A 24,910-nucleotide genomic window follows, 5' to 3' on the forward strand; every position below is an offset into this window, starting at 1 on the left:
ACAGAAACAATAAAGCAAATATATAAATACATTACAGTACAAATCAAGTTGCAAAAAGTGTACTTATCAGTTTTGGTATATCAGATGGTAATAGAATCTAACACAGCCAGGAATTTTAGCTCTGCTATGTCTGCTCTGCACAAATTCACAGAAATTAAGACTGTGCTAGAAGGTTTTTGTCTGTTTCAAAGGGGGCATTAAGTGGATGGCATGGCAGACAGTGACAGAATGACAAGTATCATTGCTGCTTATCTACATGTTATTGGGTTTCTGCCCCTTAAGTGTCACATACCCTATAAGTGTCACAAACACTATAAGTGTCTCACACCAAGACGATGAGGCTCTCAGCACTGGTGGCAATTTTCCTTAAGAAATCACTGTCAGTGTGATTTTTGAAGCGTGAGGCAATGGTGACTCCTTTCTTTCTTTTGGGAACTTTCTCCCTTGTTTGTGTTTGTGCAGCTGAGGAGTTAATATATTCAAGTTCAATTAGTGTAGGGAACCTAGCGCCCACATCTGAGGGGGTTCAAGGGGGGCTTGCAGTTTCAGTCTTTCCACTTTTGCATTTTGGACATTTGGTTTTACATTCTATGTCCATGGGTTTTAGTTTCTCAAGGTTTAGTAAGTAGACTGCTGTTAAGTGTTTGGTTAATGTAATGTGATACAACTGAACTACATGGAATGAATTGTGAGTACCCTATATAATTGGATGTGATGGTATGATGTCACAGTAAATAACCTGCACTGCATAAAGTCACTGTAAAAAAATTCTAGTGAAAACGCACAAGGCATATGAATATGTGTGTGTGCAAAATATATGTCTGTTAACAACTCATTAAGTGTACCTTTCTGCCATATCTTTTATTTTCCAGATTTTAAGGAATAATCTCTCTTAGTTACTTCTGGTACAGGTCATTTCAACAAGGTAGAACAGTCATGTGTTTTATGGTACTAGTTAGTGTAAGACTTTTCCTCAGTTGTTCAATCCCTCTTCTTTTATTTTATTTGATTTTAAACAGGACTTTATCTATATCAAAGTTATCCATTGGGCACATGGTTTTATACTTACACATAATATATTTATGCATATTGCATTCTTTTATGCAAAAATTTTATGCATTTATTTAATTTTGTGTAACCTGTCTACTGTATTCATTCTACCCTCTAAGGAAAATTACCTTGAAAACTAGGCAAGGGTACACACTAATGTGCATATAAAAAGGAAGCCTGTGTGCCTACACCATTGTACTCACTTGTGGTCAAGTGGTTGTCTAGAGGGATTATAGACACACCTTTTGGAATTTCAGGCAAAACAAGACACAAGTAATGTAGTGCATTATCTAAATGCTGATGTTGTATTGTTACAATGACTAGTCTGTTTTATATTTGAAAGGCTGCAATGAGGTACACTTTGTCCCTGCCCATGCTAACTTTACAACAACCCTGGTTGTGTAAGAAAACGAGTGAATAAGAATGGATTTAGCATAAGTTTTGGTAAATGCAATTTCTTGACTTTTGAATTCCTGAAAATCAGTCCTGACTTTATACTTCTATTGGGAGTACTTCCTTATTTTTAGACATTGCTGTCTACATTAACCAGTGGTACAATGGTTAGCATTATTGCCTCACAGTAAGACGTCCTTCGGTTCGATTTTCGGCTGGAGCACCTTTTATGTGGAGTCTGCATGTCCTCTTTGTGGTCAGTTGAGTTTTAAAGACATGCAGTAGGTGTGTACGTGTGTGTGTGTGTGTGTGTGTGTGTGTGTGTGTGTGTGTGTGTGTGTGTGTGTGTGTGTATGTATGCCTTTTGTGAAGGTCGGACGCTGGGCTGGCAATTCGACACCCTTAAAAACATACTGCCAATCAATCTGTGGACTGGTGATTCACTGTGGCGACCCCAATGGGAGAAGCCAAAAGACATAGCTTTGGTGTCTACATTAATCTCAAACTGAATTTTAAATCCAGTTATTTAGGGGTCAAAACTAAAATCCTAAAAATATGTAGTCAAGTTTTCAGAACTTTTCAATCTAGGTCTTCTGCTTTACTTACAGAATTATGTGTAACTTATGTTAGGCCACTTATTGAGACAAACTGTTTGCTCCTCTTCTATGGGTGATTTAATTATCCCCGAGGGAGAACAAAAAAAAATTTACTAGAAGCCTACGTGATATTCAAGATCTTGACTTCAACTCTTGGGCTTGTTTTACATTCAGTACCACTTTATAAGAGGCAGATTATGCTTAGGGTTCTAAGCTTTACACTATGAGGAGTTAAGACTCTTGCTGGGTTTGGATTTAATTAATTCTAAAAGATCATTAAGAAGTAATAATCTTTATCATCTTAGATGTTTATCATATTTCTGACTGCTGTGGTAGCCTTAGCTCTATGGGTTGTATCCTGCCAAGGATATAACAGGCTGCCAGCTTCCAAAACTTCAGGCACCTTCTGTACACCTAAACTGTCAGGCAGCTCAAGCTTAGCTGACTAAAACACAACTTTGGGTGCAAAGTCCTTGAGAACTTCACTGCTGCGAATGGTACACTCCTCTGTGGATTTTGAGGCTCAACAGTTGGCTTGTTCTTTCCTTTGCTGGGTGGATACCTCCCCTTTGTGGAAAAAAAAACTTCCATTTTTTTTAGTCTTGTTGATGTTTTATTACTTTCTCTTCAGGAAAGTTATTTTAAAGCTAGGAGTGTTGCATTTTAATGGACTGCCTCAAGAATGTAACACTCACTTTTTCTTTTAGTTTGAAAGTGGTATAAACTAAATGAAAACATTTTTTCTGTGAAGAAATTGTGTTTATTTTACTTTTGTGGGGCTGGCATAATGATTAAAGTGCTTTTTTTCTGTGTGTTTCTGTCAAAAAATTAACTTTTGTGGACTGGTAGTGTTTACTGGCTATTGTTGCTTGTCTTCTGGAAAGAGGTACCATTTTCAGTTAACCATAGAGCAAACTACTGGTCTCATAGTCGGGCCTTCTTCCAGCCATAAGAAGAAAAACATTAAGCAAACAGCCTTTGCAATCAGTGCAGGCTAGCAATTTACCTCAGCCACAGGTGGGGAACTCTGCTGTAGCATTTGTTGAACATTTTTTTACCCCACATCCCTCTTGTTTGACACCTACAGATGCTGAGAACTGGGAGTTAGCTATGCCCTCTGCAGCTGTTGGGGGTCCCCTAAGTGAGCAAAGGAGAGCCACTCTTGTGTTGGTCCTGGAAGAGGGGACAAGGATGTTTTCCCTGTTGTGTCAGTATGCTATGCCCATTCCTGGGGAAGCTGTTGGTACTATAAGTAACAGTTCACCCCATTTTTACAATCAAAAAGAAACAGAAAAACAAGTATGTATCTACTCATCAAATTCCTCTTTATAGTATTGTTTACAGGGTCTGGCTTAGAGTTTAATTCAGGCTACTGATCCTGCTTGTAAAGTGATTCCTGGTAACAGAAAGAGGGATGCCTCTTTTCCCGGAGATATTCAAGATTCTGAATCTGAATAGGAAGATGCAGGGATGGATACAGGTTTTTTCCTCAGATTACTGATTCAGGGTCAGACGAGAGCTCAATTTCTGATTCTCCCTGTTGGGATTTCTTTGTGTCTTAGACTATTGCTAGAATGTGCCAGTGCTTTTAGTGGGAGAACACTGAGGTTTCTCCGTCCCTTGGAAAATACTATGAGTTCCTTATAGAAGGATTTTGCAGAACCTACAGCCTTTCCTCCTGTTCTATCTTCTTTAGAGAATGAATGTGTTACTGCCTGCATTTTTCCTCATAGTCAGCTGTCTCTGAAAGGCAACTAGGATATATAAAGTTTCTCATTTTTTTTTTAATTTTTAAATACTTTTCCTGAACCTGGCCCAACAGCTGTAGCTTTAGTTGATCCCACCGCTACTAAGCACTTAGTTAATTGCAATACTACTCGATCTGATAAGGATGGGAACATTATTGATAGGTATGGGGGGAAAGTGTATACTTCTGCAACTTTGATTTTCAGAATTTTGAATTGTCAGTCTCATATATTAAAGCTTATTCTGACATATCATGAAATGATGCTGAATGTTTTATCTACAGTTTCTTTTTGTGAGGAAACATCTACTTGAAAGAACTTTGTTTTGCCTGTTGCATGTGTCACTACTCATTATTTGTAGTCTCTGTGTAACTGTGGCCACTGGTACTTTTGAGAAGGTTTGCATGGCTGCAGTCTGAGAACCTCCCCAATGATGATGATGGTAAGTCTCCCTTGTGTAGAGAGTGTTTGACCCTTCTGCTGCAGACGTGATTAAAACCTGTGATGAAAGGGTCAAGCTGATCCAGGGGAATCCCTATGATTTTTCAGCCCTACTTTTCCAAATTTTCCAAGAAATGTTATATCCATTCTTCTAATTTTGACAAAAAAAAAAAACAGAATAAACTGTCTCAACAAAATTTAGGTAAACAGATATTTAAGAAGAAATGACAAGAGGGTTTTAAAAATAAATTTTGAACCTCCCCAAACCAAGGACAGTCCAACAAATCTGAATGACTATTTAAGAGACCTTGTGAACCCCTCCCACCCCTGCCCTTTTTTCTTCCAGAAAGTCTGAATATCCATTTTTGTCTTTGGCAAAAGTTAGTTTCAGACAAATGGGCTCTGAAAATCATTCATCAAGGTTACAGATAGCAGTAGGAGGAAATTCTTCCTCACCAGGGTGGTCATTCCTCATCCTCCACATCAGACACTTGTTTCCACTGGTTCATGCTGTTCCAAGCAGTGATAAAACCAGTTCCTCCTTTGCAGGAGAAGAATGGTTTGTATTCGTGCATGTTACTACTGCCAAAGAAAGAAAATTCTTGTAGACTGGTTCTGGCCTTCCTTTCCTAAAGCTGTTTGTGATAGTGCACATATTCATAATGATGTCACGTCACAACCTGTTACCTCTTCTTCCTCTTTCAAGTTTCCTAGCAATGCTAGACTTAAAAGATGCTTTTGATCATATTCCTTTTCATCCAGACTCCAGATGTTTCTTAAGGTTTTGTGTGTTTGGGTCACATTATCAGTTCTCTGCCTTACTCTTTGGACTATCCACTGACCAAGAGTATTCATAAAGTGTCTAGCTCCAGGTATAGCTCATTGCAGGCTACAGGGTGTCCACATTTTCCCACATTTAGATAACTTGCTTATTTTTTCAGAGTCATTTCAAAGTGTCAGGAATCTCTGTCTCAGGTGATAACATCTTATACACAAGGTGGGATTTCAAAAGAACATTGAAAAGTCTTTCTTGACTGCTTCACACATGAGTTTGTTCCTGGGATGTCAATCAGACACCTCAGTTCAAAGAACTTTTCTTCTACAGGAAAAAATGTACATCTGTTGCTAACATTTTCCACTCAGACTTTGGTCACTGTGAGGGAATACCTCAAGATGTTGGGTCTCATTGCATGACAGTATCCATGATTCTCATGATACCCTTAGCAAAACTCCACATGACAAAGATACAATGTTATCTGAATTCTCTTTGATACCAGCATCAACATTCTTTATGTTTTCTAATCCCAGTGCTGGGGTTTCTCAGAAGAGAAATCTGTTGGTGGAGACAACAGATATCCTTAAATGCAGGTCTCCATTTCTCAGTCCCTGCTCCAAAGCAGTCACCACAGAAGCTTCAGACTTTGGTTTGGGAGTAGTTTCAGGAGGGAAAAAAGCAGGGGGTGTGGGACACCAAGGAGAGATGTAAGGACATAAATATCAAGGAGATGCTTGTCCTGATCAAGCCACAGCCATGGGCTTCATCAACAAGCAAGGGGAAAGTGGGTCCTACTCTCTTTGCAGATTAGCCATGTTAGCTTGGGATGTACCTTTGCAGCACAAATTCACTCTCCTGGTGTCCTACATTTCATCAGTGCAAAACTGTGTTGCAGTCAAGCTGAGCAGGACCAGGGCAAACCATCATGAGCAGAAACTCTATCAGAGGGTCTACCAGCATTTGATCTGTCTGTGGGGAATTTAAGTAGACCTCTTTGCGTCCTCTTTGAAAAATCAACTGACAAGATTCTGTTGCAGGACTCCATGCATGCAGACCTGGAAGACAGATGCCTTTTCTTTTCCTTGGACAGGGATGTTCCTGCATGCTTTTCTACCCTTTATACTAATATCCAGGGTTCTTCTGAAAATTCAGAAGGAATCACCCACGATCAATGTGATGACTCCCTTCTTTAAGAAATAGCCAAGAACAAGACTGTATCTACTCAGACAAGAACAGGGGTGTTTAACACACCCCAATATCAATCAATTTCAAATGACTGCCTGGATGGTAGAGTCTTAATTCCTTTTAGGTGTCCATTTACTGAGGATTTGCAGCAGTTACTAATGGAGACAAGAAAGACTGCTACTAGAAAATCATGTATTACCAAATAAAAAATGTTTTCTACTAGTTGCCACCAACATAACCAGCACCCATTCAGGACTAGATGTTCTCTGGTTCTATAATATTTGTGTGACATAGTATCCTAAGGTCTTTCATATTCCTCTGTAAAAGGTTTGTTTATCTGCCATTTTAGCAATTCTGTTCATGGATCCTCCTCTTTCAATGCAATCTCATGTCAAAACGTTTTTGAAAGGGGTTTTGCATACGAGACCAGGAAAACAAGTGGCCCCTCCCTGAGACCTTAATTTTGTGTTTGAGAAGCTAAAACATGCTCCATTTGAATCAGCTGATCTGGCTGACTTGAAATTTTTAGCATAGAAAACAGTTTTCCTAATTGTTCTGACCGCTGCAAGAAGAATATCTGAGTTGGAAGCTCTTATGGTGACTCAGCCCTATCTCATTTTCCACAGGGGCAGGGTTTCTTTGAGAACTATTACTTCTTTTATGCCTAAAGTGCTATCCAAGATTACTTTAAGCCAAATTATCCATCTCCTCATTTTCTTTCCTGAACCTAAGAATGAGCGAGAAAGGATACTCTATCTTGGATGTCCACAGAAAATTCCTGTACTATCTTGACAGAACTAAATCTTTCAGATCTTCACATCAGTTGTTCATTTCTTGTGAAGGTAAGAAGGGACAACCTGTGTTTAAACAGAATATTTCCAAATGGTTGACTAAGGCTATTACCTTCTGTTATACTCACCATGACAAGGCTATTCCAATCAGGGTCATGGCCCACTCTACCAGGGTCCTGGCTTTATCTATGGCTTTTTGGAAATGGATGGAGTCTAGAAGTATTCTAGAAGCTGCTACTTTGTCCTCTGTACATATAAGCTTAATTCCTTTTCTAAGTCCAGATAAAGCTTTGCTAGTACCATTCTCCATGGGATTCTGGCCTCTTCTCCTTCCCCCTCCTAAATGTAGTTAACTAAAGTACTTTACCCATGTACCTAATGCTACTGCAGCAGTGATCAGTATGATGAACATAGTACAGATGTGTAAGTAAACTTACCATAACAATAGTTGTTTGAATGACCACTGTTGTAGTAGCTGCTTTCTCCTGCCATTGACCGTTACTTTTTGTGTGTGTGTTTTATGCTAGGGTGTGGACATTTAGTTTTGTTGTGCCTAGTGTTGTTATTTCAGGGCTCAGTCTCCTCCTTTCTGCTGAAAGGTAAGTTCTGAAGGACTTCAGCCCAAACCTTTCTTATAGTCAGCTCAGCTTTAGCTGCTTGACAGTTTGGGCACATGGAAGGTGCCCTGAAGCTTTGGAAGCTGGCTGGCTGTTAGATCCTTGGCAGGGTACAAATAACCCATATATTTAAGGCTACTGCAGTCTGTTTTTCTGTGGAACCTTCTCAGTCTGTTTTAGTTTGTTAGTTGGGATATTTTGCAGTCACCCTAATAGTAATAGACATCAGCTGGTTATAACAGCCCTGTGTTTCTTATGCTTAGTCAAACACTCTGCTTGTGCTGTGCTGATGAGATCATAATGAGGTTGAAATATGCATATCCACAGCTAGTAGGGTTTGGCTTTATTGGCCTGAAATTGTCTATTGAAATGACTTAAAAAAAATAAGTCATGGGCATTCAGAATTGCCATATAGCTGAAATATCTTATTTGTTTGTTTATTTTGTTGCCACATATTGATCAGGTAAGTGAATTCCAAAATAAACACTTTTCAGCCATAATCTTGTTGAATAACAGAAAGAAAATATAAACCCATTACATGTAAATCCAAATTGTGTAAATGTATAAAATAAATAAATGCAAGTCAATATAATATAACATTACACTAAGCTTTCAGCAAAGATAATCAGGAAAATACCAAGGAGAACCAAGTGCAAGAGGTCAAAGACATAGCATTTCAGTAATGATTTTAAAGCAATAAGGCTACCTTCTAGAACAGTCATGCCATTTTAATTTGCAGTTGCCAAGAATCAGCAGGATGTCCTTCAAGAATGCAACTGCAGTCATAACATATGGGTTGTCCTGCCTCAGGCAGCCCTCGGTCGGCCGGATTCCAAAGTCTGGGTCCGACGTCGGCTGATGTCGCATTTCTCTCCGACGTCAGAGTGGCTGGAGTATATAAGCATCAGCCGACGCCATCTTCTTCAGTCTTTCTTGCCGCGCGGTGCCCGAAGCAGAAGCAGTTTGCAAGTGCCGGTCGGTCAGCTCCTGTATTCTTCGAAACCGAAGTCATCAAAAAAGCTGAGTACCCCGTTGGGGACCTTTTCTTGCCTCAGCCGATGTCAGAAATTACTGAAAAAGTAAATAATTGTTTGTCTTGAGGTAAACAAATACCTCATAAGGATTTCCACTCTTACTGCCTCCCTTGCCTTGGCCCAGACCACGATGTCTCGGCCTGTGCTGCCTGTGTTCGCTTCAATAAGCGCACTCTCAGGCGCCAGGCGGAGTTCACTGAAGACTTTTTCGACGAAAAATTTGATTATACAATGCCGTTGGAACTACCGACATCGCAAACTCCTAAGAAACGAAAAGACCGGGACTGACATCCTCGGCCCGCGTCTTCCTCTGACACCACGCCAAAACTAACCGCGAGTGCCACGGTTCGAGGCGGTTATTTCACCACTCCGAACCGAAGACACCGCATTACCGATACCTCCGATACCGGAGACCACACCGACGCCAGTTATTGATTTTCCTCCGGATACTGAAACCAAGGAAATGCCCGAGACCATTGCTGTTGATAAGGTCACTCCTGCACGTGGAGCTGCTAGGCCTCCCATGTCCATGTCTATCAAGGCCTACACACGTGCTAAGGCAGCCAGCAAGTCCAAGCACCTTACTGCTAAAGCCTTACCTCAGCCTACTCCTGAAACACAAATCATGACTATGGCCGCAGACTTAATTTCCATGATCAGAGGTTCCCAGGCCCATCCTGAGAGAGGATCCCAGCCTCCTCCTGATAAGAGGCCCAGGGTTGAACCCTCTGACCCTCTCCCTTCAGATGAAGATTCTGAGCCCTTCCAGACCTATGAGGACTCAGATGCAGAGGACTCCATCCCCTCGGCCTCTCCTCCTGAGGATATTTCTTTTGGGGAAGTTCTGCATTCCATGAGGGAACATTTTAAGTGGCAAGGCCAGGAATATTCTGATTCCAGAAAGCGCCTTCGAACCTTCCTTAAAAAGCCTTCCTTAAAAAGCCCCAACACAGACCCTTAGCTATACCTCCTGTGCTGGATGTTTTGGATGATTTATACTCTGACTCCAGTGTTACCCCTGATACTCTTCCTCCTGCTCCTGTCAAGCCTGACAGATACTATAGGGTCCCAGAAACCCATTCTCATTTCTTTAGGGCCCATGTTGTTGATTTAGAAACAATTTCACAGGGACCGAAAGGGGTTTCAGCTACCACCTCCAAAAATCCTTTGCCTTCCAACAGGGAAGCTAGGTCATTAGAGAGATGGGGGAAGAAGGTTTACACCTCCACTACTTTATCTATGAGAGCTCTCAATTGTCTCTTTCATATGTTTCAATATCAGGATTACCTGTTAGATGATTTACAGAAAACATTGGCCTCTCCTGAACCTTTAGATAGGAAGTCTTTGCAGGAGGCTGTGCATAATTCTCAGCAAGTTAGCAATCACTTTCTTCAGTGTGGATATGATGCATTGGAAGCTTCATGTAGGGCAGCTATGACAGGGGCGGTCATTCGTAGACATGCATGGTTAAAAGAACAACCTTTACCAGATCATGTTAAGGCAAAACTTCTTGATGCACCCTTGGAAAAAAACAAGCTTTTTGGTGCTAATGCTAAAGATGTGTTAAAGTCCATTGAGGAAAAAGCCAAGTCAGTTCAGACAGTCAAAGATTTCCACCAGGTTCAGCCACCCAGATTCAGCAGGAATTGGCCTTCTAAAAACTGGTCCTTTCCTAATCCTGAAAGATTTCAGAGGGGCAAAAACAGGCGTGCCCGAGGAAGAGGACAATACAGAGGTTCCTACAGGGGACGACAATGGCAACCAACAAACCAAAGAAGTGACACAGGGGTTTCTCCTGCCCCACAAGGACAAACGCAATGACGTTCCTCTATTTCCGTTGACCAAGGAGCAAGCAGAATCTCCTTTGGGTGGAAAACTATCTCTGTTTTCAGACAATTGGCACAGACTGACAAAGGACAAATGGATTTTGGACATTATAGACCACGGTTACAGGTTCCATTTTCATACCTTGCCAAGAAAACAAGGCATGCCAAACCTACCACAAAACCAGAGGGCAGAGGCTATCAAGCAAATTTCTCTGCTTGCTCAGATCAAAGCAATAGAAAAAGTTCCACAACAAGAACAAGGCCAGGGGTTTTATTCAAGACTGTTCCTTGTTCCAAGAAAAGAAACTCAATGGAGACCAATACTGGACTTGTCCGCATTAAACACTTTTCTCATAGTACCAAAGTTCAAAATGCTGACTCTACAGCAACTCCTTCCCATGCTGGGCAAGGGGTCTTGGCTGATTACTCTGGACCTCAAGGAGGCATACCTGCATGTCCCTATCAGACACAGCTGCAGAAGATACCTCAGATTTCTTGCAGGGCCAGAGCATTATCAATTCTCAGCATTGCCATTTGGCTTATCTACTGCGCCCAGAGTATTCACGAAATGCCTGGCTTCAGTAATTGCTCATTGCAGGCTCCAGGGGATTCAGATTTACCCGTACCTGGATGACTGCCTCATACAAGCGGACGACAAACTGATTTTGACAAAAAACTTGAATTATGTCATACAATTGCTACAGGCTCTGGGATACACAGTCAACTTCCAAAAGTCAAGACTTCAGCCATCCCAGCAAATAACCTTCTTAGGAGCCAAACTAGACACAGCCTCTCAAATGGCTTACCTGACAGAAGACAAGCAAAAGAAGTTAACTCATTACTTCAAAGGTTTAGCAAAGCTCACCCAGATGACTGCAAGGAGATTCCTACAGGCCCTGGGTTACATGGCATCCTGCATTCTCCTGGTTCCACTAGCAAGACTACACATGAGAAAGCTTCAATGGTACCTAAAAAGCTTATGGTCTCAACACAGCAACAACCTAGAGGCAACCATACCGCTCATTCCATGCCTTCAAAAGGAATTTCTATGGTGGGCCTCGGTAAGCCAGTCAAACACAGGTATGTCATTCAAAAAACCTCAGATAACACAGACCATGACCACAGACACCTCAGACCTTGGATGGGGGGCGCACATGGAGGGCAGATTATTCAAGGACAATGGTCTCCAAAGGAAACACATCTGCATATCAACCAAAAAGAAATGCTGGCAGTAATGCATGCCATCGAGGCCTTTGGACAACAACTTCAACAAGGCCACCTGCTAATACGGACAGACAACACCACTGTGATGTGGTACATAAACAAGCAGGGGGGCACCCATTCTTACCCCCTTTGCAGACTGACAATGAATCTTTGGGAAAAATCACTGAGCCTAAACATACAGTTGCAATCTCAGTTTGTTCCAGGCAAAGACAATGTGCTGGCGGACAGTCTAAGCAGGAATTTCCTAGACCCCCACGAATGGAGGTTACATCCACAAATCTTCATATGACTCACCTCGACATGGGGCAGGCCAGAAGTAGACCTATTTGCCTCCCACCTCAATCATCATCTACAAAAGTTCTGTTCAAGGACATATCATCCACAAGCATGGAAAATAGATGCTCTCTCATTCAACTGGAACTTCCTAAAAATCTATGCATTCCCACCTCTGCCACTGATGACCACAGTATTACTAAAGATCAAAGCAGAGCAGCCCAAGGGGATCCTAATAGCTCCAGACTGGCCAAGACAACACTGGTACCCACTACTATGGAGCATATGTCACAACAAAAAGTGGGCCCTTCCCCAATGGCCCCAACTTTTGACTCAACACAACTTCAAGACAGTTCATCCCAACATCCAGACGCTACAGCTAACAGCTTGGGAGATCCCATGAATAACCTCAATATATCTCTCTACAAGGAAGTTCAGCGGATACTAACAGAAGCCCGGAGACCATCCACCAGAAAGGTTTACTCAGCCAAATGGAAGAGATTCAGCATTTGGAATACCAGCAATTGTCATGATGCATCATTATTGAACATTCCACTCATTCTGGAATATTTGGCAGATATGCTACATAATGGACTCTCATATTCTTCCATAAAAATACATGCTTCAGCTATTTCTGCTAGATACAACACTGATCCACCTGTGCTTTCACATCCTTTGTTAAGGCAATTCCTTAGGGGAATCAAGAATATAAAGCCCCCAAGAAAGGCACCAGTACCAGCTTGGGACCTCAACTTTGTCCTAGAAAAACTGACTCTACCTCCCTTTGAGCCAGCAGCTTCTGTGGACTTACAATTTCTCTCATGGAAGACAGCTTTCCTGTTGGCAATTACCTCAGCAAGAAGGGTTTCGGAATTACAGGCCCTAATGGCAATACCACCGTTCATAACCTTTCACAGAGACAGGGTCTCCTTACGAACCAACCCTACCTTTCTGCCAAAAGTGGTATCTAGGGTTTCTTTAAATCAAGCAATTCACCTGCCTACTTTCTTTCCCAATCCTGAGAAGAAAGGGGAAAGACTGCTGCATACCTTGGACATTCACAGACAACTTCGCTACTACCTGGACAGAACCAAGACCAGTAGGAAGTCTGATCAGCTTTTTGTAGCTTACGCCCCAGGAGTACAAGGAAAAGCAATTTCCAAACAGACAGTTTCAAAATGGATTGGACATTGCATCAGATTCTGTTATTCCTTCCATGGAAAGAGTGTGCCAGCCAATGTCAGACCACACTCCACCAGAGCTACAGCCACCTCTACAGCATTTTTAAGAGGGGTGCCTACAAAAGACATTCTAGAAGCTGCTACATGGAGCTCCGTGCATACATTTTCCAAACACTACAACCTCCCTTTATATTCCAGATCCAGAGCAGGCTTTGCTTCGGCAGTCCTGCAGGGATTGATAGCTACACCATCTTTTTCTTAGAGCATTCCACCTCCCCCAGCTAAGCTTTGGTATTCAACCCATATGTTATGACTGCAGTTGCATTCTTGAAGGACATAGTACAGTTTTGTACCTACCATAAATGTAGATGTCCGATAGATATGCAACTGCAGTCTTTTCCCTCCCTCCTTCCCCTCTATGCCTTGGGTCCACTCCTCTCCCTGTTATCCTTAGCTGGGGATATCTGTTATGGTGTATCTGTTTATTGCTTATTTATTTGTCTGGAAACCTGCTTTTGTCTTCCAATTTGATTACAGCCTTCCTTGGAGGGCACCTGGCATCTGGGGCAAGAAACACTGAAGAAGATGGCGTCGGCTGATGCTTATATACTCCAGCCGCTCTGACGTCGGAGAGAAATGCGACATCAGCTGACATCGGACCCAGACTTTGGAATCCGGCTGACCGAGGGCTGCCTGAGGCAGGACAACCCATATGTTATGACTGCAGTTGCATATCTATCGGACATCTACATTTATGGTAGGTACAAAACTGTACTTTTCTGTGTACAATGTTAATTATGCATTTGAAGAGGCAGTTCTTGCAACTTCATTAAAATGAGTGATAAAATGATTTTCAAAAAAAAAGCCTTTGCATGTTTTGGGGCTATTAAATTTTGAATAAATTTGACATTTATTATTGTTGCCTTACAGAAACATACATTTTGACTTGTGGTTATTGAAACCTTTACTAAATTTCATGAGTTCCTCATTTCTCACTCTGTGATGTGAATAAACTTTGCTCAGACTAGCTTTTTTGTACTTATCTGTCATATTATTTGGTTAGATAAGGGACTAGCTGGTTATTACGTGACATCCCTCTAAAACTAATTCTGCCTACTACCATCTACCATGCTATTCTCCGTGAGATATATATATGGATGTCTTCCTTTGTTGCAGATGTATTTCTTGTCTACATATCATGTTTACACAATGACCACTGTATTTTATTTACTTTTTTTCTGAAGTTTTGTAACTATGGATACTTTCACGTATGGAGAGACACTGCCTTGACTGATGTTAGGCTCTTTTTTCAATCTAACAAAACAAAGTCAAGCTTGATTTGAGGGACTCCACTTTAATTGCTTTGTCCTTTACTAATGCAGCTGTCATAGTGAAGCAGTCTCATAGGATTAGTTAGAATGACAATAATAGGGAAAAGATGCTGATTGATTGTTTGGTTTAATTGCTCAAGCAGAGTTAAAAAATGTTTGTCTTTGCCAAAGATATGAGGCCTTTTTTAAATTATCTTGTGCTATTTTAATGTGTGTCATTGTTTACAGATATTTATCATTATTCATTCTCTTTAAGTGCCGTAAGTGACCTGTGGAGTAGTGGTAGTCTGTGCTATAGCCCTTCCAAGTCCTGCTACCATCCTGATGCCCCTTCCCTAAATTGTAAGCTTTTTCCTTTTGTGTTATGAAGATGTCTGTGAGGTAGACTATTGCATGGAATCCATCCTCCCTGCCTTGCAGCGTATAGTATAGTATTGAAGCTCCCATCTGAGCTGCCTGCTTTAGCAGTTCATTTGAAATCATGACATCTAGCAACTAGCACAAATCCTGCACAAAGGGTTTTTCATCGTTATTCTCCAAGCCTTTTTCATTCCCTTTTGCCGTTGTTGTTTACGTACAGTTTAGCTCAAACTTTCATTCATTACTGCTCGTGCCAGCTGAACTACTTTCATTAGTCCAAAGGATCAACATTATCCTATGTCTCTGACACCAGAATTTTGTAATGAGGTGCAATTTTACCAGTAACTCCTAGTGAGTATTTAGTGTCTTCTTTGCACCAAGTCACTGTAGAAGATTTTCTGTCTAGCTGGTACATACTGACTGAAACATTTACCTGCTGCATGCCCAAACATTTACTCAGACCTTTGAGGCATGATAATGTGGCACCCCATAATTTAAAAGACAAAATCATATTCAGACAAGAAATTAGTTAACTTTGACAGTGAGGAAGTGCATCATTAAAGCAAAAGCCCTACTGCAAACTAAACATAGGGAGCCCTGCCATCCATACTCCTGCTATTATCTTCAAGGTTACTGTACCTTTGATTAAGAGGAATATGTGATAATGCACTTGTCAAAATTAGTGTGTCATTCCCCATATGCACTGCACCAGGCTCATAGTTCTAACAATCAGAATTATAGTTGCTGGAATTACAAGAATAAGCCTTCCCAGTCAGTCTCAATGAAGATTCACTACACCCATGCATGGAATAGCAGTCTAACTCTCACTGAGGAATAAGTTAGAACTGAAATGTTTCTGTCTTCTATAGCATAAATATTGCCAAAAACAAGTTCTATCCTTCTCTTCCCTTTTGAGGCATCAGCCGGCGCCATCTTCTCTCAGTCTTTCTTGCGGCGTGGCAGAAGCAGAAGCTGTTGCATAGAAGTGTCAGCCAAGGTCAGGAAGGAAGATGGCAACTACTAAAAGCTAACCTAAAGCTAACTCTGGGAATTCCCTCCTCTCCCTCTTTCCAGCCTCAGCCAAAAAGAGTGAAACACAACACTACAAGAAACAAATAACCTCTGCCTTTTAAACTCTTACCCAACGTACTGTTGCCAAGGCAGACTGTGTTTTAGCAAACCTGGGACTTCAGTGCTTCTTTTATTTCGCTTTGAACTTGACGGGAGTCCGCTGAGGAGTTTTGTTTTCGGCAGTTTTTTGCTTACATTATGCCGTGGCCCTCCGACTTCACGCCGCGAAAAAGACCAAGGAAAAGGGCGACCCTTTATTCATCAATCATGTAGAGGTGTCTGCGAGTGTCACTCCGAACAGCTGCTCCTTCCCAAAAAACAAGCTCCTCCTTCAGCGAAACTTACAACCCTACCGAGGCCTCTTCCCACCTCCGTGAAATCGACTTCTATACCACCCCTGATCTTACAGTTTCTCAGGATTATCTGATATCTATCCTGGGCCTTGCTTCCACCCCACCCGCGTGGGCCTGCTAGCTGCTTTGCAAGCCAAAAAACCGCTAAACCCAGAGGCCTAAGCAGCCTAAACTACTAAATCTGTGCTGCCTAAGACCCCCCCTCACAGGATTAGCTAGTTAATCCGTGCTTAGTGTAGTCTAAGAAGGGCTCTCATCTTTTTAACGGGGATCCCCACCTCAGCCAGACAGGGCCTCTCACCCACACCTCTCTCCAATTCTGAGGCAGCAGACAGAGCTTGGCTCCCCACTTTCTAGATGAGATCTGATGATGAAGAGCCTCATAATTCAGACTCTCCAGAGGAGAATTCTCCTTAGGAAGAGAATAGTGCTGCTGGAAGAGTCCATTCCTTCTGCCTCTCCATACAGAATTTTTTAGAAACCTTAACCTTGCTGCTCATTCTGGAACAATTTCGAGAGGGGCAGGGCCAGAGTCTTTAGGACTCCCTGAACCCTCTTAGCACCTTACTGCTTTACCCTTACATAGACCTCCCCCCATCCCTCCAGTTAAGCCCGATAGGTACTATACTGCTTTATGCTGCTACTGCTCCTGATTTTCTCCGGCCTTCTAAGCCCCAGCCCGATGCCTACTACAGGGTTTGGACGCATTTACCTCTGGCTCTGGCTGCAGATCCTTAGAGAGACTAAAGGGGCAGGGACCCTAACCAGCTACTCTTTAAGGCTGCTTACCTGTGAAAGTGAACATCCCAGGATGTGGGGTTTTTAGAGAGATGGTTTAAAAAAAAAAGCCTCTCTGCTAAGGCTAGACAAACTACCTTCAACTAATGACATTCCATGATCAAGTCTTGCTAATATGCTTAACCACCAAAAAACTGTCCAGGACCGGCTGAACCATAGAACAAAATCTGTTTATGAATGGGGTGATAACCATTCAGCAGAGTCAGTAAATCCCAATTACAATCACGGATAACTTAGATCAGCTTCTACCTAGCTGCAGTGCATGACTGGCACAGAAATCATGTAAGCGAAGAAGATGTCCTCCAGAGCTCAGAGGGGGCAGAGGCAGGTGTTCAAGGCAAAGAGATCCAATCAGGGGCTTACACAGGGGGGCAGTGGCAAGGTAACAACCAGCGAGGCAGCCACAGACACAGCCACCACCACTACTACAGGATATCACAGTGACTTTGCTCTAGCACTACCAGGGAGAACTAGAAAGCACCCCAACTTAGAAAGCAGAAAGCTGGCTATTTTCAGTAAACCACATCACAACATCACAAAGAGACATTTTTTTGCAGCAGACAATGACAGTTACAGGTTCTTCTCCCCTTCCTCTACCAGGGAAGAGAGGATGCCCCAACCTCAAGAAAAATCAAAAAAAAGCTCTAAAACCAAATTAAGAAATGTGTTATGAGAGAGTTGAGTAAGGGGTACCATCTATGGACAGGGAACAGTAGAAAAAGGGGAGCAACTGCCTCTCTTTTGGCACAACAAAGCAAAACCCATCTACAGCAAAAAAAAGCTGCAGCCTTTGCATCCTTGAAGGACATAGTACAGTTTTGTACCTACCATAAATGTAGATGTTGCTTATTTTTGTTTGCTCTCTACTATTTGGAATCATTTGCATTTATCAAATTTAGCCTTTATGGTAGGTACAAAACTGTACTTTCTAGTAACTCCATAGTGAATGTGATCATGCTGTCAAAATGAATGTGTCAAGCAATTGTGAAGCAGAGTGCTTGCTACCTTTTCAGGTTTCAGTGCCATAGAGCAATTCATATGTGATGTTTTAATAGCAGAGTTCCTAGCCAGTACAAACTACACTACATTTAAACTTACTACCATTTTTTAGAATATGTTTGCCATGCTGATATAGCTTCACAGTGTTGCATTTCATTGCAGCATGCTACAATGTTTCATGCAATCTCATGGAATATCACTGTGATGATGTTGAGATATTGCCAGCTATGCTAGTAGAAGTAAGACAGTGGATGTGTAATACATGCCAGCATAGCTAGTTGGGGTTTTGTAAATAATTGTATGTCATTTGTATATCAAACTGATTTGTACAGATGCTTATGTTGAAAAATGTATTTGTAAAGCTGCTTGTGTTAAAAATATACCAAAAGTGGGTCCTGCTGGACAGAAAAGAAATACACCTGTATGTCAGACTGTATTGTAACTGTTGAAATGAATATATTGTAACAGAGGATTCTTCTTCTTCTTTCGGCTTTTCCCGGTTAGGGGTCGCCACAGTGGATCACCTGTCTGCTCATGATTGGCAGTGGAGTTTTACGGTGTCATGTTGTCATCTTTGCACCCAACCTTCCACAGAAGGCACACACATGCATGCACTCCCACCTAGGGCCAATTTAGAGTGTCCAATCCACCTACAGCATGTCTTTGGGATGTGGGAGGAAACCCACACAACCTCAGGGAGGACAAGCAGACTCCACACAGAAGGCACCCCAGCCGAGGATCGAATCAGAGAACCTCTTGCTGTGAGGCGGCAATGCTAACCGATGCACCACCACAGCCCCCATATTGTAACAGAGGATACTGGAAGAAAAAGGGTTAATCTCAGTTCAGCTAACTTTGAAAAATAGTCTGAAATTAAATTAACGGTTTAGGTCATAAAGATTGCATCTTACAGTTCTGATTGCAGCCAGAGATTAAATGTCTGTGAAAACCAGGACTGGCAAGCCTACAGTATTGTTCTTAGGGGTGAACCAATTCCTACCCCGGAAGGGTGGATGTTTTGAAATGGTTTTATAGCTTCTAGATGCTATAGCACATCTCAGCAAAGTTCTGTCTGTGTGTATGGTAACTCATATGTGCTAAATTCTGCTTCAGTTTCTAGCAAAGGGGGTAGTGTGGGAATCAGAGTCAGATGACCAGCTGTATTTGATGTCATTCTGTAATCCAGCAGTAAAATTATGTTTTAATATTAGATGAGACAGAAATCTCAGTGTCAAGTCAAAGAAAACGTTATTGTCATTCAGAACTACACAGCAGTGTAGCTGAACAAAATTACAATGCTTCATTCTCAATGCAGGAAACAGTTGCACATATAGATAAAGAAAAAATATAAAGTATCACAGTAGAAATTTAATAAGTAACAAATTGTTAAGTAAAGTAGGACAGCAGTGACCCACACCCATCCCAGAACATGAGACAAGGAAGACCAGGAGCAATATGAAGATAATATTGTCAAAATAAAATTGAAACACTAGCAGCATATCTATGATTAGACTGGATTATTGCACAGTTTGTATATTGCATTTTACAGTCCTTAGGTGTGTAGGTGAGCCACCTTAGTATTGCACTTAGTTATTGCAGTCTGTTTTTGAAAGCTTACAATGAAGGATCACTGACCTGTATCATCTTGCCTTGCTTTAGTAAGTAACCAGGCAATAGTAATTCTTTAGATCAGTCAGGAAAATACAGTGAGATTAGTTAACTACCATTTTTCTGTATTTGTGTTATTTCTAATATTTCTTGTGACTTGAACTCTGGTCTTTATTGTAAATAGATATTTAGTATTTTCATGTTAATTTATTAATTATTATTAAATATATTTTAATTTATTTTACTGTGGCCAGTCTTTTAGAGGATATTTTAACCTTTGAGAGTACTTATATTTATTTGGTGACACTGTGGCCACTCCTGGAAGCCTTGCTGCATTGGTCAAACACTACCGTTTCTGTTAGTATTAATCTTACTCATTATAATTATGTACCCTTGTAAGAGCCTTAGAGTAGCTGTGGCTGGTGGCAGTATAACTACCTTATCATCTAGGTAAAGGTAGCAAAGCTAGTAAATCTGTGCCAGTCTTTCCCATGTGTGTGTGTTTGTGAGAAAATCAAATCTCAGAGTGTGTGTGTCAGCTACTTGGAGCACGGATACAGAGCAGTGGCTTCAGAGTGAGGTTGGTGGAGGAACTGGCTTGGAACACTCGGATGAGGACTCAACTCTACATCTCTGCCAGTGGGGACTCTTACTGGGGGCCTTGAGAGGGAGACCCAGCCGCCAGACTGAGCATGTTCCCTGTGTTCTCTTAAAGAAAATTGTACTTGGTGCAGACAGCTGCATCTGGAAATACCATGTGTATCTATTTTTGTTACAAGTGAGCATCCCTCACCAGTGTCAGTGGTGAGGATTCAGGCTCCATGTTTACTGGCCCAGAACAGGAACCTCACAGTCACCAAACAAAAGGAGTGATGGAGTTGCTCTGCTTCCTGAGTGTCAAATGATTCTGGCCAATACTAAGACTACAAGCAAATTGTGTCACTCATTAGGTTGCACCCATGTGGTGATCACAAGTTAACAGATGAACATACTAGGTCCTACTGTGTACATCTGGTCATCTTGCATGTGGAAAAGTATGTTTATTAGTGTACAAAAGAGGAAAACTGGCAATGGTGCAAAAGCTTGCTCATGTTTCATATGACAGGCAGAGTATACCAAAGCTGTATGCCTTAAAACACAAAAAGGAAGAGAGATAGTATGAAAGAAATATTTATGCATCTGAAGGAAATGCTGAAAATGGAGATGGTCAATTAGTTTTAAATGGAGAATAGTTTAATTACGAAAAGAGAACTTTCTTCATGTAGATGGTGGTTTGCAAGTAAAGCAGCATCTCTAAAGAGATAGGATAGTATTGAATTTATTACTCGGGGCTTACAAAGCAACCTGCCCCAGATTCATACAGGTAAGTGAAACCATTAGCAAGTACAGTGGACAGATTTACTTTTTAATGCAATGCAGTTTGGCAACTAGTGTTGTACACAACACTGCCTCAATGTCATGTTTTGTTATTACTGAATTTGAAAATATTGAAGCACCCACAAATTATACACTGTGTTCACAGACAAAATCTGCATGTCCTGTAATCCCCTTTAATGTGTGTGTGTGTTTTTTTCTTTTTCTATTAGAGCCATCATTGGATCAGAACTCTGTCACCGTGGATGGTGCGCAGAATGTGAGCTTAGCTGAACAGATCACAGATGTGGTTAAGCAGCCTGCCTTTATTGCCGGCATTGGTGGGGCATGCTGGGTCATTCTGATGTGCTTTACTGTCTGGATCTACTGCAGACGTAAAAAGCGAAAGGAGCTTAGTCATTACACAGGTAAACAGCCTTAATGAGAATGATCGGAGGGGATCTTCACCATCCACTCTTCTGAACTGCAAATCTGCCTTCACCTAAACATTATTGCATTATTGTGTTTTTTTTACATTAAATTAACAAGTAAACAGCTCTGCATTTCAACAGTTGCTTGCAGTGACTGCTTTTCATTAGAAAGTAGAAAAAAAAAGTCTCCAGAAAGCAACCAGTAGTTTTAAAGTACATAAAGCGCTTTTCGTTTAATAAAATCAAACTTCTTCAGATGCAAACATTCAAGGTACATGTTTCAGTTAAATAAAATACCAGGAAGTGCTTGAGCCAGTCAGCTCACATGCTGTGATGACATCAGCAACTGTAGTTAGCCCTTCCTGTTCTACACACTATGAAAAAATACTGTTTAAAACTAAAACAATGCTGACACCCATGAACAAGGAAGATTGAAGCTATGGTTTAAAAGTAAGGTACAAACGTTTTTTACTACATCATTTCATACTGGTTCATAGCTAATCACCTAGCCAGTAAAATAACTCTGCTGGCAGTTCGAGAAGTAAATTTAGGCACCATTAACAGTGACTAAAATTACCATACAAGGGCTTTTAGTCACTGTTAGTGGTGCCTAAATTTATTGCTCGAACTGCCAGCTGAGTTATTTTTCTGGGCTAGGCATGGTAATTTTAATCACTATTAATTGTGCCTAAATTTATTTCTCGAACTGCCAGCTGATTTATTTTTCTGGGCTAGGCGATTAGTTATGAACCGGTATGAAATATAGTGCAAAAAAAGTTTGTAGTGCAGAATTTCAGCAGTGTAATAGTAATTCCTTATAGGTAACATTATTTCATATGTTTATTTGTTCTTGTTGTTTAAAGTATACCTATCAGCATACCTTACCATAGCTTCAATCTTCCTTGTTCATGGGTGTCAGCATTGTTTTAGTTTTAAACAGTTTTTTTCATAGTGTGTAGAACAGGAAGGGCTAACTACTGTTGCTGATGTCATCACAGCATGTGAGCTGACTGGCTCAAGCACTTCCTGGTATTTTATTTAACTGAAACATGTACCTTGAATGTTTGCATCTGAAGAAGTTTGATTTTATTAAATGAAAAGTGCTTTATGTACTTTAAAACTACTGGTTGCTTTCTGAAGCCATTTTTTTTCTATTTTAGTAGTTTATTTTGTGTTTTTTCGGTTTCACTCGAACGTTCTCTGTCTTCTTTCACTGCAATGCTTTCTTTACCTTTATCATCTCTAAAAAAAACTGCCATTGAAGTGATAGTCTGTTTGATGATAATAGGTATAAATCATGTTCAGAAAGGGCAGGCATTTTTAAATATGTTAAGACAGTTAAGCTTGTTGCACAGAATGCATAGTCTTTGACCAAAGAGTTTACTAGGTTTGCTTCAGTTTATGAAAGGAAGTGCTTATATATTTAATTAGTGTTTGTTTAGCCATTGAGCTGTACAGAAGAACATGTCAGTACCTGAGACTTCTCCATAGGCTTTGAAATGACTATGCCAGTTCCTGGCACCTCTCCATGGACTGTGAGATGACTGTGTCGGTTTTAAGCACCTTACTGTGTTTTTGTGAGATGACTGTGCCAGTTAGGAGCATCTTTCTGTGTATTTTGATATCATTAATAGGGTCATTGGCATCTTTCTATTAATTATGAAATGGATTTGAGAGTCACTGGCACCATTCTGTAAATTGCGAGATGGTTTTATAGATCATTTGCATTATACTGTGGATTGTGAGATTACTATATAAGTAACTGGTCATTTTCATGTCTCCATAGAGTATGTTGTGCTGGTCACTGGTACCTACCTTGAGATTGTGAGATGTCTGTGCTGGTCACTGGTACCACTCTTTGAATTCTGAGATAGTTGTGTCAGTCACTGGTACCTGTCTTTGAATTCTGAGAATTGTGCCAGTCACTGGTACCTTGCTTTGGATTGTGAGATGGCTGTGCTGGTCACTGGTACATGCCTTTGGATTGTGAGATAGCTGTGCTGGTCACTGGTACCTGTCTTTGGATTCTGAAATGGCTGTGCCTGTCACTAGTATCTGCAGTTGGAGGATTGAGATGGATGTTCTTCGCATTTTACTGTTGCAGTCATCACATTTGGGTTATCTGCTTGCAGTAGCCCTCAGTCAGCCTGATTAAGTCTTGGGTCCTGCTTCAGTTGCTGTCTCTTCTTCCATGATGTCAGGTCATCAGGGGTATAAAACATGCAGCCAATGCCGTTACATCAGTCTTTCTTGCCGTGCAGTGCCCGAAGCAGAAGCAGTTCGCAAGTGCCAGTCGGCCGACACCTGAAATTTTCATTTTCGAGTTTCAGAACCAAAGTCTTCAACTAAAAGCTAAGTACCCTGTTGGGGAAACTTTTTCTTGCTCTAAACCGATGTCAGTAAAAGTAAATAATTGCATTTCTTGTGGAAAGCAAATACCTCATAAAGATTTTAATTCGTACTGTATTCCTTGCCTAGGCCCTGACCACGATGTACCTCGCTGTCGGTTTTGTGCCTTATTTAAACCATGAAATATCCGTCGTCGGTATATTTTCACTTCTAAATATTTTGGTGCTCGGTTCAATTATCCCGATATGTCTTCAGTAAGCCATCCGACTACTGACATTCTGAAAAATCGCAAAGGTAATGACAGAGACAGGCCACCGAGGTCCAAAGCTGCCGACGACGCTTCTCCTAAGCCAGTCACCAGTTCGCTGGTACTCAGTGAGGCGCTTTTACAGCCCCTCATACCCGCTACTTCAGATTCGCAGGCCTCTACTGAGACCCATTCAGACCCGGTATGTCGCGAGATGCTTCAGCTGTGGAACCTGCAGATGTCTCTACCTTGGATGGGTCTGGAGCCGCTGTGCCGGCACCGGCTTCTGAGGGTGTATTCAGGCCTACTGACTTGCGTATTAAACCGACACAATCTTCTTCTTCAAGGCCTAAAACTCGAACCATGCCTAGAAAACTGACACCCAGACCACATGGCCAGGCCTCTATGCTTAAAAAACAAATGATAAGAATGGCTGAAGACCTTATTACTTTAATCAGGGTAAGCCAACCTTCCCCCTCTAAGAGACCTAGGACTGAGTTTGCTTATGATACTTCTGACCAAGATTCTGAATTTTCTGTTTCCGCTGATGACCAGGATTTACACTTATCTACCTATGAGGATTCTGATGCTGAGGACTCTATTCCCTCTGCACCCCCCCCCCCCCCCCCCCAGAGGATTTCTCTTTTGGTGAAACTTTGCATACCCTGAGGGAGCATTTTCATTGGGAAAGTCAGGATTTCTCTGATTCTAAAAAGAGGCTTAGGGATTTCTTACTCCTGCCCCAGCACAGGCCTTTAGCCATACCTCCTGTACTAGACATTGTTGATGATGCCTTTTCGGAATCTAGCTTGGCCCCTGATTCTTTACCCCCTGCCAGAAAACCTGATAGATATTACACGGACCCTGACTTTCACAAGT

General features: G+C 41.4%; 1 protein-coding gene across 4 annotated transcripts in view; it reads left to right on the forward strand.

Annotated features, from left to right (window-relative positions):
* Positions 1–24,910, forward strand: part of ROBO3 (roundabout guidance receptor 3) — a 2,447,731-nt gene that overhangs the window by 2,128,737 nt on the left and 294,084 nt on the right. For all 4 annotated transcript variants that reach the window (XM_044081188.1, XM_044081190.1, XM_044081189.1 and 1 more), the window contains one exon: positions 21,238–21,432. In XM_044081188.1, the coding sequence (XP_043937123.1) occupies positions 21,238–21,432 (195 nt within the window). The remainder of the gene's footprint in view (positions 1–21,237; positions 21,433–24,910) is intronic.

This window comes from Protopterus annectens, chromosome 8.part0, assembly GCF_019279795.1.
Source record: "Protopterus annectens isolate FY-2018-M chromosome 8.part0, PAN1.0, whole genome shotgun sequence".
NCBI classification, from domain to species: domain Eukaryota; kingdom Metazoa; phylum Chordata; order Ceratodontiformes; family Protopteridae; genus Protopterus; species Protopterus annectens.